Source organism: Platalea leucorodia (genome assembly GCF_965183815.1).
Source record: "Platalea leucorodia genome assembly, chromosome: 6".
In the NCBI taxonomy this organism is placed as follows: domain Eukaryota; kingdom Metazoa; phylum Chordata; class Aves; order Pelecaniformes; family Threskiornithidae; genus Platalea; species Platalea leucorodia.
In genome coordinates, this window is record NC_138828.1 from 60057105 (window position 1) to 60075459 (window position 18355).

General features: G+C 41.4%; 1 protein-coding gene across 1 annotated transcript in view; it reads right to left on the minus strand.

Moving 5' to 3' along the window:
- LIMCH1 (LIM and calponin homology domains 1) overlaps positions 1 to 18355 on the minus strand; it is a gene marked incomplete at its 5' end in the record, with an annotated part of 185854 nt that overhangs the window by 88254 nt on the left and 79245 nt on the right. Inside the window, one exon of the mRNA XM_082316561.1 lies at positions 15084 to 15153. Coding sequence (XP_082172687.1) covers positions 15084 to 15153 — 70 coding nt within the window. The remainder of the gene's footprint in view (positions 1 to 15083; positions 15154 to 18355) is intronic.

An 18355-nucleotide genomic window follows, 5' to 3' on the forward strand; every position in this document is an offset into this window, starting at 1 on the left:
CCCTCAAACAACAAGCTTCCAAATCCTCACCTGCTACTTCTGAAAACCTTTGCAATTTAAAGCCACATTAGCTGATGAGAGTAAAACTTAGCCGATCAGAGTGTATAAAGGAAAAGGGTAAATTTAAAGCAAATATGATTTTTTCCTTTCCTCAACAGAGGGACTCAAAGTTCAGCTGGTTGATCAGAGAGGTGTATCTACACAACAGAACCAGCAGAGTCCAGCAAGATTATTAGGCCAGACTTCACGGGCCATAAAAGCAGCTGTACTAGCTCCAGAGCCAACAAGAAGCCGCCAGCAATTTAGCTGATTCAAATCACTGCAGAGCCCCAGTCCCCAGCCAGCTCACATGTCTCCAAACCACTCCCGCAGACACAGATTTCTGGAGAACGCAAATGTTACACATGGCTACCCAAAATCAGCTCAAGGCCAGCGGGACTTACTGGCTTTGGCAAGCACCTCTACACTGCCCTTCCTAGCGACTGGAGAATATTCATCAGATGCCATACTGCCTTTGCTTGAATGCATGGACCCAGCTGAGGCTCAGCACTGTGCTGAAGCTAATCACCCCTTAAATCTGGAGACCCTACTAAGAGCTACCTGCGGTTTATAAGGTCAGCCGATGTAGCCCCATCCAAATACAGGGGCTACAGAGCGATGCAACCTCCTTAGGTGATGCGGGAACACTGCCCAAACTGCAGCACAGGGAGCCCAGCCACCCAGGAGGTACCAGGCCCTGGGCACACACGTTCTTTGTGCCTGTGCATGCACATGACAGCCAGCCCAGAGCTGCACAGGGGCTTCAGCGTGCCGCATGCTCTGCGTATGACTGCGCAGAGCCTGGAGCGTCAGCTAGCACATGAGCAGCGCCCACTTTGTGGGGCTTTTTCATAGAATCATAGAATTATTAAGGTTGGAAAGGACCCTTAAGATCATCGAGTCCAACCGTTAACCTAGCACTGCCAAGTCCACCACTAAACCATGTCCTTAAGCACCACATCTACCTGTCTTTTAAATACCTCCAGGGATGAAGACTCAACCACTTCCCTGGGCAGCCTGTTCCAATGCCTGACCACCCTTTCAGTGAAGAAGTTTTTCTTAATATCCAACCTAAACCTCCCCTGGCGCAGCTTGAGGCCTCTCGTCCTATCCCTTGTCACTAGGGAGAAGGAACCAACCTCCACCTCGCTACAACCTCCTTTCAGGCAGTTGTAGAGAGCGATAAGGTTTCCCCTCAGCCTCCTCTTCTCCAGGCTAAACAACCCCAGCTCCCTCAGCCGCTCCTCCTAAGACTTGTTCTCTAGACCCTTCACCAGCTTCATTGCCCTTCTCTGGACACGCTCCAGCACATCCATGTCCTTCTTGCAGTGAGGGGCCCAAAACAGTACTCGAGGTGCGGCCTCACCAGTGCCGAGTTTTGGCCACCTGGAAATCCCTAAGTGTGCTATGCTGCACTGCTAAGCTGATCTCATGCCTTTGAGCCACTTGCCCCCAAATGGGAAAGGCGCTGGCGTCAAGCGGTTCTCCTGCAAGAGCTGTCCTGTGCCTGTGCTGAGCCAGGGTGATAAATGGCTGCTGCCGAACCCAAGCCCACTGTTCAGTGAGTTGCCCACACCCACCACATGGAGGTTATCCAGGGTTTTCCATTCTCTGGCATATCCCAAACTCCACCTTCCATTATCCTGAATAGAGCAGTTGACTGTTTTTCCTCTTATTTACTTCCCACCCACTTCCTAACCTCAGTTTGGCACTTTTATTCCTCCAACTTGTATTGTAAAGTTATAAAGGACAAGAATATTTGTATACTGTTATACAAAGAGAACAGATCTTCTGGAATCTGTGATGGAGAATACTGACCACAATCTTTGAAGTTCTTGGTCTGCAATTTGCTTATTGTACGCAGGCTTAAGTGCTGGATTTCTAATGTTGCCCATCAAATTTCAGTCAAAAAAAAAAATAGACTAAGCAAGGTGAACTACTCTTGGGAAGATAAACTAACTGCAAGAATTTTTGATGCAAGTACTACGAGAACACCAAGAACTCACAGTTCTTAAAAAAAAAATATGTAGAAGTCTGGAATCCAAGGAGTTTCAGTTCTCTAAGATCATATTTTAGAAAGTAAATTTTAATCAGGATTGGGTGGCTCAAGAGATTGGGTAACAGTATTTAAAAAAGCAAGTGATTAATCTCTGATCAACCAGAGGGTAAGGACTAAAGAGCATTTAAGGTCTCAAACACCCCTGGGAACTAGCCAACTTAGGCTAATACTGTAGGTGCTGACTCTAGGCAGATTTTGGATTTTGTATTTTCTCATGCACAGTCCTCATGCTTATGAGTAGCCTCCTCTAAATTTCACTAAACTACTCCATTATCCCCCCCAAAATTCTGCATTACAGTTATGCCTACAAAGAGCCAACGGCAGTTAGATCCCAGGTTTGTTGATAACACTGTGCTGACAAGTAACCTGTTTCTCTGTTTCCTTTCTAACCGCATCTAAGTGTTGTTTCTTAATTACTAACTTCTGAAGGCAGAGACTCATACCAGTAAGCTTGATACTTTGCAGGAAAACGGATTTTGATCATTGCTGACTGTATCATTCAAAGATCTGAGACGCTCAGAAATCGAGGCCAAGCATATCTGAAGATACAGCTCCTAAACTCCCTTCAAACTAATCATAATATTGGATTGACTTTTGCTCTTTTGGTTGTTTTAGACAGAATGAAAGAACAAGTAACAACTGGTGTGATATTGCTGAAGATAAAGTATCGCCCACTCTAATATAATTCAGGTAATGCCTTGCTTACTCAAATTTTTGTTTGACTGAAACACTTCTCTGAGAGCATGTAATTATCTTGCTTCTTCCTTGTCTAAAATCCTAGTCCACTGACATATCAGATTCCACCCAGCCACCATTCAGCACTGTGAAAATAAAATACAGGTGTGCACACTAAGAAGGAAGATCAAGCTAGCCTGGCTCTGTTTTCTCAAACAACCCAGGACAAAACCAAACCCAGGCTCCTATGACAAACTTTGTCATGTTTCTTTTTTACATAAGTCTGTTACTAAACATTGACTTTAGTAACAAATTTTATGTGTTCTTTTGGTGCACAACATATATTTATTTATTACTTACTTCTCTTTGCCTCTTTATAGGCTTTTATAAAAGCTCTGACAGTGCTTTCTGAGGACCATTCCATTTGATTTACCAGTTTGCAACTAGTTTTGCCAATGACTGATGCAATTCCTGCATTTGTTCATAGTTTGTTTTTTGAAATGTCAGAATATACACTGTTTCCAATACATAGTATCAAGCCTGTAGCAGTAGTTTTTGATTTTCTTTTTTTAATTTGCTTGTATTTTCTTTGAAAATAAACAGCACAGCAAAACAGGGTGTCTGTGTTCGATGCATGCCGCACTCAGGACATTTCAAGTTATGCTTTTCAAGCAGTTGTTATGGTTTAAGAAGCAACTACTGTCTGACCTCTTTAGTGGTAACAGGAGAAACTTAATGAAAGAAAACATCCGAGAATTGTACAAAAGAAAGGGTTTTTTCTACTTCTGCATATGTCAAGTAAAAGCTGTATAAATTATTCTTCTAGATCAGAAGTTGAGAGATTTTATTAGCTTGTGCTACTGACCTGTGCAGACAGTTTTCTGGCACAACTTTCACGACTTGTTTACAGTATCACCTCAGTTATCCAGAACTTCTTGTTATCCCAACAAGGGTCAAATTCCTGACATGTATTAATTACACTGAAAATTGCCCTGGATTACTTGAAACCTCAAATAACTGAACCTATTCACCATCCTCCCTTTTAAATAACAGGAGATATACTGTACAGCGGTGCTAATACGTTGTGGCTGATCCCTGTAACTCCAGAAATTAATACATAAACGTCACACTTCTTATCAGGCCTTAGCAGGCCTGTCAGCTTTGGACTGAAAACCAGGCTCAAGAGCCCCGTGGGCTGCGGGGCAGGAGGAGACAGGAGGTGGGAAGGACAGGAAGGTTAAAACCAAAAACCACTGACCAGCATTCCTGATCCACGCACTGCTGGCCAAGGGAACAGAGCTGCTTCACAGTTCAGCCCTCCCTAGTTGACAAAATGACCTTGGATTCCCCCCATAGTCAGCCAAAGACTCACTGCTGCTTACATGGTTAAGTATACGTCCCATTGACACTTGAGCTTTTACAGTTGTGGCTGCTGGGCTCCATCTCGTTGTGCCCGTCACCGGGCAATCAGGCCTGCAGCTTCTCCCTGAAGGCGCTCACCAAGCAGCTTCACAGGAACCTCTATGACTGCATGATCGGAGCTTGAATCGAAAGATGAGGATGCAAAGACCTACTGGCAACTCATGCATTCAGCCAACACCAGGCATTAGCGCTAAGATCCCTAATGCTGTTGCTAGGCAGGCGTGGTAAAGATAGGATTGGTTTTGGAAAAAACAGCAAGCCTCCTTCCAACCAAACTAGAAATGGTATTCAAAGGACAACAGTGACAAGGCAGCTTTCATTAAGAGAAGGTATTAGAAACATCCAGGAATGCTTGGAAACACCCATGGGATTTGTTGGCTGTGCAGCCAAGCTGCACAGCACCCAACCGCCCCAAGAGTTATAAAAGGCAAGAAGCTAGGAGAGCACCAGCAGCCCGGGCTATCAGTTTAAGGCCTGAAGTTTGTTGCCCCACAACAGGTGCAAGGACGAGACTCCCATCTGGCACTCAGTCCAACATGCCTCCCAACACACCCATACAATTCTGCAACACGCCGAGTAACATCTCTCTAGCTCTTGCAGTAAAAGGAGAGCAAGTAATACCAACATTACGACTATAAAGGAAAAGGGGGGAAAAGCATAATGTTTACCATCAGCCTCATGGGGAAACACAAGCTTGATTCTAAATTGTGCATGAGAACTAGTACAATTCAAAGAGAAAAGCTGAGGTGATGAAGGAGCATACAGAATGGACTGAAAAAAGCTGAGCTGAACTCAGTCCACACTTGGATGCATGCACACATTTAGCAAGTTCAATACTGTCTCTTGAAAAGTCTGAAAAGACTTTCACACGTTTCACAGTAATAAATCAGCACACACTATTGCCCCAAACAGAAAGAGACATTCTCTATCTGAGTAACAGTGCTTCCCGCATGAAGATGAGGAGGCAGAAGCAAACAAAGAAGTGGCAATAGAAAGGACTTTAACAGAAGGACACCACTTCAAATAGCTGACGATTATCTCTGTACCGCAGTGTTAATTTTCTAGACTGCTAGTTATATTGCCTATCCAGAAACGAATGTGTAATACTAAGCTGTGGGACAGATTTCCATGTAGTATCACAAGGCTATTCAGCTTTTAAAAGGTTAATAGTTAATGGCTTTGATGTCCCTCAGTCAGATAGTTCAGCCTACCACCGTATTTTTGCACAAGCAATTAACTAAGCTGCTTCCTCTGCAGCATTAATTTTAACAGGTTTACAATAGTATCATTAGACCTCTGGACATTTAAGAGGAAGCACATTACAATTGGGAAGTACCGTGCCAAGCAGGAAGCGAGTGGCTTTCATCCAGGAGCACTGAGGAATGCAGAAGGCAAGGAGACTTCAGTGTCAGATATTTCAGCCTCTATGAACTCTTGACCACAGCACCAGACTGCAGAATTTTACTGGGCTCTAAAACCAAAGAAGTCACTGCACACAGATCTTTAACGCACTAGCTTTCCACTAGTTCACCTTTTTGCTTGTTTGCTTTAAGCCAGGGAAACAACTGCAATGGGATCTTTGGAGTGAGACACGTTCCATCATCTGCATTCAGCACGTAGGCTCCTGCTAGTGACATGCACATCATCTGACAGAAATCCACTTACAGCGCCCGGAAAGGTTTTTAGCATAGAAACAGTACGAACAGTTGCTAGCAGATGTAAACTGCAACAGACTTCACTGAGTTGATTTGCAGCCAAGAAGGGGATTAGAGACAGCATTCTTCGGCCACCATCTTCAGCCTAAGGTCACAACAGACCGTTGCTAACTCACGCTTGCCCCCTTTTCACAAGAGGAGGAGGTAATAGGAAGCTTGAGCCTCCCTGGCCCATTTTGAGGTGGCAGATCTGTCTGTCTGACCACACCGCGGCAACTTTTGTTCCCACTCGCCTCCCGGGGACTGGTCAGGTTAAGAGCTCTTGGGAAGGTACCCTCCCCTTTCACATCTCCAGTGCTACTGTTATCCGGCTATTAACATTCTCCAGACCGTATCACGTGGATTTTATGGGCAGCAGCAATTGCTTCTCGGATGCTGTGAGAATGCAGGGTAGCAGCAAATACAGCAAATATTCTTACTCCAGTCAACCCCATTTACACTGAATTTAGCTCTCACTCTCAAATAAATACTGGCATCTAGCTGTTCCCTACAGTAGAGGCTACATGTCACTGAAAAAGACAGTTGAGGATTAGAGATGGTATTTATAGTGCAGACCTACAGACTCCAACCTGTGAAAGGCTTTCCAGAATTAGGGAGTGAGAGTGCTACTAAGTATAGTTTTAAACACAGACAACCTTTAAAATGGGGATTTCGGTATGAGACTTTCCCAGGTCCCTGTGTCCTTTGATTTTGGCCAATAACTTAAGGATTGCATCTAAGTTTAAACTCCCGAGCTGAAGCTTTGCAACTACTTTAAACTGATTGAATGACACCTCCGTCCGCCAACACAGCAAGCCTGTTCCTTCCCTTCTGCCCGTGCAGCTGCACGCTATAAGGTGAAGGAAAAGGGTATTTTTCAGCCAGATCAGTTGCCCACTCCAGCTAATGGCCATAGGAGTGCCAGTGCTGGCATAGCAGAGGGTGTAGGAAAGTCAACTTTAGAACAGCTGAAAGTAACCATAGCCTCAGGTCTAGTTTTTCTTGTTAAGGACAAAAGCTGATGCTTCTTTTAGCCTCAAGACATGCATAGTTGCAGCTTTGCTTATTTTATGTAGCTGTCCTGTACACATGCAGCACACCAGCTCAGTGCTTCTTTTTGTATCCTGCTTGGCAAACTAATCGATTTTGCAACAGAAGTTACCCAAAGATTGCAGGTGCCCGGATCTATCTCTAACACAGGGCACAGGCGACACATTTGCAGGCTCAGGGCATCCAACCCCTCCACTGAAAACTCCTGAAGATGGTACACACCTCCAGAGCACATGGCATTTGCCCAGCTATTAAGAGAAGTCATAAGCTTCAGCAGGGGGCTTTGTCCTGAAGAGTTTAAGTCATTCTGCTCAGGAGGCTTTCGTTTCTAAGACAACAGCTTGAGGAAGGCACTGGATTCTTTGCTTCATGTAGTGCAGCCCTAAGCTACATAGTGAATGGCATTTTATTTGTTAAACTATCATTTTTTCTGATACTTACAGATACTTAGAGATTGTTCTTCAAAAGCTTGCCATTTCTGAAATACTCACTCAACCAGAGTCAGTAAATCAACATAATGCAAGTCATGGCTGAACTTGTAGAAGGACACTTTTAAGATCTGAAAACAAATCCAAAAATTAATCCAGTGGGCAACCTGCATTTTGCACGGGTACAAAATGAGCTCCTCCTGGAAGCCAGCTGCCCTCCCCAACCCGAGGAAAGACTGTCATTTATAGTAAAGGTTAATGCTATGATAAGGGCAAGTTCACATTTCAGCTGCCTAGCATTAGGCCTTCAGCAGCAGCAATGTTTTTCTTTTTGCCATTTTCAAATGTTATCCCTGGAATCCTTCACTTTATTAAACCTCCTATGTCCAAAAAAGAAAACAATCATTACACTAAGCCTTTACCTATATAGTTTTATAAATAACATCTTTGTGAAATCACTTGACAGCCCCAAAGCAGGTAGACTCTTTGCTTTTAAGGAAGCACTTCTTTCTAAAGTGTGGTAGTTGGCTTTCCCTTCTCAAGGCTGGGCAATAAAACGGTCTCTGTGTAAAACAAAACAAAAAAAAAATTCAAAAAGGAGATCCTCTGCAGTGACCATCCTCTCTGGGTTTTAACTGAGAAAAGGTTTTCCTTACCTCTGAATTTGCATATTAACATTTTAAATTATTCAGTGTGAATAAAGCTAATTACAAACCTATTGATTAAAGCCATGGTTGAAGACTCAACTTGGGAGAGCAGTCTAAAAACAGACTGTGAATGACACAGGAATGCCTGCGATATTTTTGTAAGTGTTATTTATTATTTGTATTAACATACTGTCTAGGAGTCCTGGCCACGGAGCAGGACTCATGGGGTGAGGTGTTAGACAAAAACAGACGAGCAGATGATCCTTGCCACAAAGAGCTTACACATATTATTAGCATTTGGCCAAACCAAGTCATGACGTTCTCAGCGGCAGAGCGCAGCATGCTCAGGGCACAGCTTAAGCTGACTGAAACTGCTGCACCTTTGAATCCTAACCAGTCTAGTTCGGGAACGGGCCTCAACAACATGACAAAATTTGCATCTGTCCACAGCAGCTGTGCTTCACAGCCGTCCTTCACGTGTGTCCTACAAACCTTTACCCATCTTGGCTGGTGCCACCCTGACCCAATAAGGAAACTGTTCAGGGCGCTCTGGGTGCTAAATGAGAGACTTCAGCTTGTAACAAGGGACAAACTCCTGGGCACTGGCAGAAAGGGACGGTATCCTTAGCATGACGAGTAGTGGTCCCAGCCAACAAACAGGTTAGCTTATTGAGTGCACTGTAAGCACTGCAGCCAAGGAAGCATCCAGAAGAAGGGACTTTAAGGCCAGCAATGAGGCTGGTCTGCAGAAGCCCTGGCCGAGCGCTGGCTGGGGCCAGCGGTGCAGGAAGCACACGGAAACCTGCGAGGGATCAATAATGGCCAATTCAGAAGCAAACAAGGTGTCACTCACTTCAGGTTTCACCTCCAGCCATCATAAACACACCACTCCAGCGGGTAGCTGAGGACAGAAGGGACTGCTCAGGGATGTCAAGGACAGCTCATGGGCCAGAGTGGGATGACGAACATGAAGACTACTAGGAGCTGGCTGAACTCATGCTTCTCTGAGGGTGCACTTTATAGCTAAACACAGCTCAGACCATCAAAAGCAAATAAACAAGGTGAGGTCATTTACCTCTCTTGGGTTTTTTTGATGGTTCATGTATTTTATTAATGTCCTATTATTTCAGCCTCTCTTACATCCATACCTCAGGTTAAAGTTCAAACTTGGAAGCCTGGGCTACACAAGCTGAACCCAAGTGCAGCAGTGGAATGCATCTCCAGCACATATGCTACTGTCAGATCGATGATTAGTTTCCAGCATCAAAAGTATGAGAGTTTTGGAGGCAAACCCAACATCATAGCAAGCACATTAATTTCAACCAATAAAATACTAAATGAGATGCCAGTTTTCTGCTTGACTCACTAGTTTTTCTCTAAATGGGAGAACAGCAATCCTTTCTGGACAGCATTTGCATGGTTAATTGGGAGCAATAAAAACCTTCAATCCAGTCTAAAAAAAACAGCTGAATTTCAATGTAAAGTTTTAGTTTTTATTGGTTCGCATCTCATTTTTTCCCCATCAGTGCTGCTTCCTCTATGCTTCCTGCCAAATTTGAATTGATGGCTGTTTTCCTCTTCTGCCATGAATTAACTACAACGTATTCCACACAGACTAATGTTTCCACACAGACTAATTGTTCCACACAGATTCTGTTTACAAACAGCCTGGTTAAGAAACACCTGTTAGTTTACTTTTGTATTCTTCATGAAACTTAGAAGTGTTTGTGAGTACAGCATATGGCTAAATTCATTAAACAGTAATTTTATAAGGTAGCCCTGTCCGGCTCAGATGACACCAAAACAAATAAGCAGGAAAATCTAAATGAAAAATTAATTCAAAGGCAGAGTCTAGAAAGCTTGGGGGTAAAAAAACCCCAAACAACACAAGCATACAAGGATACAACGATGCAAACTTTTTTTTTTTTTTTTTTGAGAATACTATTGTTCTAGTGAAGGGATTCAATATATATCATAGTATGTGATGAGCCAAAGTACACAGTGCTGCTCCAAACCACTGACCAGACCCTAAGTTTTGTTTTAGTCAAATATTCAGATAATCAGAACTGCAGGCAGGCACAGGAGGTGTAGAGAAGCCAATTACCATTTAGCACTGAAGATCCACAGAAACCACGGCAGAATGGTTTGCACAGCATTTTGCTATGATGTTGACACTTTGCTTTCCATCAACATTCACAAAAATGCTTTTGGGATGTGAGTGCCAAGAACTTACTGTTTTTAGACAGTTAGGAAATTTTGCTTCTGTTTACTTCACATGTACCACAACTTACACAGCAAGACTTTTTTATGGATACAATTGTGCTGGCAAATGAATTTGTCCAGCAGCAAAAAGAAGTACAAAATAAGGGAACAGACATTATAATGTATTATGAATCTAGATATTACAATAGGAGCAGGCTCTTCCCAGAAAGTGCTACAAAGAATTAAACGGAGAGTGAGAAATTAAAAGGAAGAATGAGAAGATAATTTAATTTGGGGTATAGTAACACTGTATAGTATAGTAAGTATAATAACAGTATAGTATAGTATAGTAAGTATAGTAACACTGAAGTACGAGTGGAAAGAGTGATAAAAATAATGCACATCAGTTGAAGTTCCATGTGTTTCTCCATCTTCTCTAATTATTTTTAATGCTGTGAAACACAGTACACTATATTTGGGTCTTGTTATTTTATTTTCAGGTTCATATCTGCATGAAGAAAAAAAGATCTCATTTGCTGAACTTAATTAGAAGCACAAACTCCTGAAAGTTAATACAATGCTGAAATTTGTTTGGGACATCATATGACATCAAAAAAATACTGGAATTTATGCAACAGTACAGCATAAGAAAAAATTACCAGCACCAGCAGACAGGTAGCTATTCTTAATAAAGTTCATAGCAAGTTCCCAGAGAACACTTTGCCAAGAGAAACTTCCTAGGAAAATAATGACAGAAAAAAAATACCTTGTTTTCAAAGGAACAAGCCTTTTTAAACAGTGCGTTACAGTTTTATTCGTCTTGGCGCAATAAGAATGCAACCAGGTGACTTTTGCAGAGCTATATTTTCCACTGCTAAATCATACAAATGTCACAAAGATGAGGACAGTACACAAGCTGAAAACTGGATGCCACAGTAAACAGATTTTTATTCAGTAGTGCTGAAACATGAGCCAAGATCCAAGCTAAAGTTCAGCCCTCCAACTTTGTCTTGACTACTTCCTACTATTATATGTGAGATTCTTTCACACAGCCTCTGAAGTAAGTGTCTGAGCTCCTGTGGGGATTGTTCAAGGAACTGAAGTAATGCTATAAACTCTCCTAAACTCTGTCAAACAAAAGATAAGGCAGAAACCTTTTTTTTTTTTCCCTCACAGAGTGACATTATTCAGGGACGGGAAGCAAAAAGTAGAAATTTTTTTTAAGGGAAAAAGATAGTCAACATACAGTGCTTAGCATTATAAAGCAAAGCTTATCTATGATGATGCTGGAATTTTTTACTTCTATAGAATTAAATATATAATAAGGCATAGCTGTACAAAATTGCAATTAGTAGAAACCTTATAAATTAGTTGTGCCCACTATGAACGTCATACAAAATGAAAGAAATCAACAGCAACTCACTGAAAAAATTGCTGGTTTTGTAAAAATTACTTATACATTAATTATATTAATTGTACTCTAATAATCCATCTTTGTAAGACTTCTTCAGCTTCAGATGGTCTTTTAATTAATAACACAGCCAAAATACTTTCCCAGCCTTGCACAATTAAATACATGAAATGATGCTTCTGGAAAGCTGACAGTCTTAAAACAAAGATGTTCAGTATTGATTTCTCACATGAGAAAACTTCTGGCAATACGGCTCTTCCAGCAAAGCCTGTTATTCCTACCTACGTTTAACATGTTCTTTGAATGTTTTGTGAATTTGCTTTTTCGTGGGAGCATTAGCTTTCTGGACTCATGAATACTGAACAGGAATGAGAAAGCATTTCATCAAATTTAATACTCACTGTAAGTCTGAATACCAAACTGTTGGTCCTACGTTTTATTTCATTAAAGCAATGTATCATTTCTGCTGTGATAACAGAAGCAGTCGACACTTCTGGAGATCAAAGCAAATTACAAACAAGCCTGCCAAGCTGAACATATGTAATTCTATATGTAGTGCTGCATACAATCCACATCCTGACTTAGACTTGCAACGAGACAAAGATCATCTTTGTGTATTTATATGGCCTGTGCTTAGTACAGTGGTGTGCAGGTCCTCGAGTCCTTACTTTAACACTACAACACTATAACCAATAAATTTTGCCTACATGATTGGTGTTCTGGTGTACAAAAGATCTGCAAATAAGCCATTCCCTCTTAAACCACATGGGCAAGTCACTGGTAAGAATTTCAGAGTAACTGCAGATTCATCTAGCTTTAAGCACCAGGAAAAGTTTGAAGAATTCAGTCTGTTGACACTAGACCAGTTATACATAATACTTCACAGCAGTGTTATGAGAAATCACTCAAACATGAAATATACGCCAAATTTTTACACCTGATAATACTCCCAGATGAACATCTCAGCATGTCTCCAATACAGACTTCAAGATTACTGTTACTTTCCTTCAATAAAGCATACTTCTTCATTTGTCCTTACAATAACAAAGGAGAAAAATAGAGTATCATCTGGAGAATTACACTCAAGCAGACATTTTGTAGAGCTACATAATATATGACTGTTTGTGTCTCTGGAGGTTAAAAATGAGACAAAAGGCACTTTGAGTACTTCACAATTACTCATAGGTTTTAGCTCCAACTCTGTAAAAAAGAAAACCTACCTATTGTCTCTACTAGTGAACTAAATGCTTATTTTATCTGCTATCGGGAATAAATTGATTAATTACTTAATTTTGTTAGAACGATTAAGTTACACTTTTTAGGCAGAAGTAGTATCTAGGAGTTCAAAAGCATGGATCTCACACAAGGCAGAAAAGGTACTGAAGCTTTCACAGCATTTCTATGTGTACTGGAGGAAATCACACTCACTGGGGTGAAATAACTGGAAAGAAGTACCTATATACTATGTGAAGCCAACCAAGGCTAAGATAATAAAGAAAAATTGGCAAGAAAGAAAGGAATGTCCTTCATATGCGGCCAGCTAACTAGGAGGTATAACTGCTTCTGGACTATAGTGTCAATATTTTAGGGTTTTTTTCAGACACACAGACATGGTACAGGTAAGAGAAAAAAAGATACACCCTGCACTCTAATATACTCCTGATGTCTGTACTGTAAAATAATACACCATAAATATGTGTAACAGACTAGAACACTTGATCATTTAAATTCACATGCAATCCTTAAAACAACCACTTACTCACCACTATAATTAAAAATGGCAACAAAAGTCAGCAGGTATGAAACTAGACACCTTCGAAAGCAAGGGGACATTTGGATGGCTTGCTTTGTTTGGAGCAATTTCTTCACAGAACAGTAGATAAAAACACCCATTGGTGATGTTTAAGAACCCAGAAGCACCAGTGAACTGTTTTAATAGCCTAATTATTTATTAGGAAAAATATTTAGAAGAGTAATTACTAAAGGTAAATAGAGGACGCAAGTCCAGAGGTAAAAAAAGTCACCTTCCAACACAAAATTAAGATCAGCTGTATCATTAATAGCCTGAAAACCGCTTTTTTGGTAATGCTTTGAAGATACACATCTTGCAAGAGAGATTTATCTCAAGGAATGAGAAAAATACACACACATAATGACTTTTTCTATGTCCCTCCTACTACAACCACCTTACCTTTGGGATTTTACATATGAATAAGAAAAAAACCCAATGTAATTCAATATCATCCTCTTAAAACAGTCATAACAAAAATTGAGTCTTTCCTGAAAGGGAGCCAAGGAAAAGAAAATTGCACTACTGGTATCTTTTGCAGCTGTTTATATCAAATATTCCTTTCAAACAGGACTACATAGGAATAAAGCTAGATGGGGTTTAGAGGCAAAAGAAAGGCACACAAGGAAACTTTAGAGAAAGGGTGGTGGGGATCACAAATTAAATCCTAAAACTAGGCAGTATTCATACAGAAATATGCCTGTCAGTCTACAGGTTGAAGGACCCAGCCTCAAAGGCTATGTAATTACATTATAGAACCAATTTAAAAATGAATGTAACGTGGTTTCTAATACACTGAAACTTTTTAATGCAGTTTATATAAAGGAACGTTAACCTCAGATATCAACAAGTAATACGTTCTGAATCTTGCACAACTAAATTAAATGTGAGCAGTGCCAGAACAGAAAGGAACCACATATATAAGTATATCATTAGTCTAAATTGAGGATGGCCACCTTCCACATGCTCAGGGGCCCTTTTATTCCCAGCCACATCTCAAGGTAAAAATCAATACAATTTCTATGAGGCTAATCCTGTTAGACCCAACACCCGTTCATACCCCCCCACCTTCTTCCCCAACAGCAGGCACAGGACTGTGCCACCCTTGAGGTGACCTCCTGAGCACCCGGCGCTCCTGAGAGCCCACGGGCTGTCAGCACACCCTCTGTGGTCTTCCTCGCTTATAACAGATTGTGGCCAACTTTTACTCTGCCCTTAAAGTCAACATGAAACAGTTCCCTAGATAGTCCTGCAATGAATGTTATCTGCAGACTGTGGTATTTTGGGGAAAGAGAAAATGAGACAAAATATACAAGCACATTTTTCTTTCTTTCCAAAAAGCTATCTTTTTGTGGTGATGGCTTCTAACACATACATTCCAGTCTTTCTAAAGCTAGCACCACAACTGGAAGATGACACATAACCAAGAAGATATTCTTCCTCTAAAAATATACTCTGCCTCTTGAGCACTGCCCACTTCCGAAAAAAAGACTGGAAGGTCTTAAGGTGACTACACCGAGAGTTCAGATTTCAGCGGGACTGTCTAAGTTTAGCAGGTTAGAAGAGTTCAAATTACAAAAATAATTGCTATCTAAATCACACAGTCATAAAATCAAGGTGCAAAAAGCAGCACTGAGAGATTTTTTTTCTCCATTTGACATACTCACCAAACCTGCAATGGGGGTCGGTAGTCTATTGATCTTTTTTACCAATCCCGGCTTTATTGCATTCAGCAACCTGTTACGAGAAAGGAGTATTTATGAGTGGTAAGTCACAAAATCCAAATTATCCAACACTTGTCCCCAGCACATAAGGATTTCAGCATGGCTGGAAAGGAAGATGTTCCCCTTTCTCCCCTCCTGAGAACACATGTGTGTACCCAAAGACCCATCACTGAACTTAAGAAAAACTAGAGGGAAAATATCCACAGCAGAGTACCACAACAATATTTCTTTCATACCCTAAGTGTATCTAGATCACATCAGTCTTCATGGGCTGTGGGTGAATTCTGTCACATCAGTCTGCCTCCATTGCCTAGAGGCAAGTCATGCCTAGAAGGGCCCGAGAGCAGAAACCTAGAAGGCATCCGGGTATCATCATAGCTTGGGAAGAACGGTCCAGCAGTTTCTGCACTGCAGGAAAGTGAGAAAGGGCGTACACTTTATGGGTGGCCTGTCTATTTTTCTGCATCTGTACTTGAAATTAAATGCCATCCTTCCATATGTTGTAGAGAACAGAGGTCCCCATAAAATGTAAATGTGAGAAGACAAACAAAAAGGGAGTCCAAAAAAACCCACCTAATGAAAACGTCATTAGGCCAGTGATACCACAGTTGAACACTGTTCAGTGTCCAAAGATTAGCAGCTCCCCCAAACAAAGTTCCCCACCACCCATGAACACGCTATGAGAAGTGCCGATATGGCTCATTGTTAGAATATTCCAAAAAATGACCCAGCCTCTAAAAGTGGGGAATTTTAATTATAAAATCCTGTTGCAACAAACGCTGTTTCTTTACCACCCTTCCCCCAAGAGAAAACCCTTATGCCTTTTATCCAAAGGAATAAAATTCAACTAGTCCCATCCATTGGGAAGAAAATCATCAGATCAAGACACTCACTTTAAATTCAATATCTTTGAAGAGAAACAAAGATGTCTATGATAATATAAAACTCTCTAAAAATTAGAATACCCACTATGCAAGAGAGGAATCTCACTTTGTGCTGACACTGTCTCCATTCAAGAACTGACTCTTCTAGCAGCCTATTGTGGTGGTAAAAATATTAATATTTAAGATTTGAGAGGTCTGGCTAAGAAGTTTATCCTAACTAAAAGAACATTCCTTTCAATTAAAAACTAACAGTCTGTGATTGTTCCAAACTGCCCACTTCGGAGCTAAGACAACTTGGGACGGGCCACTCCTATAGGCTCCTCCAAGAGCCATCTCTCCATATTGTCGCATTATTTACTGTTTGATTCCTTCTTAGGACCATGGCAAGCTCATTAAGGAGTCCATCCCTCCTAGGGGGGGGATACCTGGCTTTGTTAACATTGAAATTACTGTTTTTCCTCACCTCTTTCTTTTTTCCCCTGAAACACTATTTAGGTTGTGTCTCTGCAATGACTTGGAGAGAACAGGGGAGCAGAGGGGGAGATGCTATTCTAACTGTTCTCTGTGATCACAGTTAATAAAGCTTCTGTCTGACCTGTCCTAAATTGTACTTGTGTTATTACCTACTTGGGGTCACCACATCTCCCACACCACCATAATCAGGAGTGGCAACAAACCCAATGTGAATGACATTTTTTGGGAGTTGGGGGTATTTTCTTGATCTTGCAGTTAAAAACTCTGTAACCCTAGCTCATACAGATTGCTGTGCTATTCCTGCCTTCTGCTTAAGGTAGAATCTAACACTAACTATTATGCCCTACAAACAAATGATGAAAGAATACACTTTTATATACAAACAATTCACTTTTCGCCCCCCCCCCCCCTTTCTTTGCACAGAATGGCAAGAACCACACATCTCACTTCCTATAATCATCATTTTATTTCACAGATGATAAACAAGCATTTCTTCTTTTTCCTCAAAAAGGCACAAGCCTTTCAGACTTGCACAGCAGCAACCCTATAAACTATTCTTTTCCAATTTGCTGCTGCAACAGGGAACTTAAGATTATTTTTTTTTCATCAGAGCACTTCTTTCTAAATACTCTAGCTCTGTTGTGATTTCCATCTTCAATCTGCCTATTCTGTCTCAGGTAATAAAGGATATATTAGCTAAAGCATCCCATTTGCCTTATTACTCAAACATGAATACATTAGGCACCACAACCAATATTGCAGGTGCAGATCAAAAGCCATAGACAGTAACTGAAAGTAAAATAAAGAGGTCTTAATGATAGTATTGTTCAGGTTGGAAAAGACCCTCAAGATCATCAAGTTCAACCGTTAACCTAGCACTCCCAAGTCCACCACTAAACCATGTCCTCAAGCACCACATCTACACGTCTTTTAAATACCTCCAGGGGTGGAGACTCAACCACTTCCCTGGGCAGCCTGTTCCAGTGCCTGACTACCCTTTCAGTGAAGAAATTTTTCCTAATATCCAATCTAAACCTCCCCTAGCACAACTTGAGGCCGTTTCCTCTCGTCCTATTGCTTGTTACGTGGGAAAAGAGACCGACCCCCACCTTGCTACAGCCTCCTTTCAGGCAGTTGTAGAGAGCGATAAGGTCCCCCCTCAGCCTCCTCTTCTCCAGACTAAACAACCCCAGCTCCCTCAGCCGCTCCTCCTAAGACTTGTGCTCTAGACCCTTCACCAGCTTCGCTGCTTTTCTTTGGAAACCTCAAATGCCAAAGCCCATTCTAAATAAAACTTCAAAATGGCTTGTACAGGCTTCCCTGTGAAATATGGGAGAAGGATAAAATGAGAGGAAGGAAAGGAGCAGGGAATAAACAACATTTTAGATCACTGTTTGGAGTCTGAAGAGGGAGGAAACGGGATGGAGCAAGATGGAAAAGCCTGAGGAAGAAAGGTCTCTATTATTAAAATGTTTACCTCCTGTTGGAAACATCTCTAAACAGTCTGGCAGCAAAACCCCCAGGACTTGCTCACTGGAGAACGTGCCAAAGGGAGATTTCTTCCAGAGCAGACTGGCTGCTTCTGAATTATTGCCTCATCTAGAGCAACAGTCCAGATGCCAAAATATCAAGTGGCTTAAGCTTGCTCGACCACCAACCTGGCTGAAAAGCCGTACTGTTTATGCAGAGCGTCTCAATAGTCGCCTTCAGTCACACAGTTACTATCTGTTCCTGCTTCTTGAAAAAGCCACTCAATACACCTTTTCCCACATAGGTCAGTACACACTAAATTTTCTGTGCCTGTTCAGACTCATACAGAGCATCTGTCTTGATATGTAAAGTTTCATCAGCTCTAGC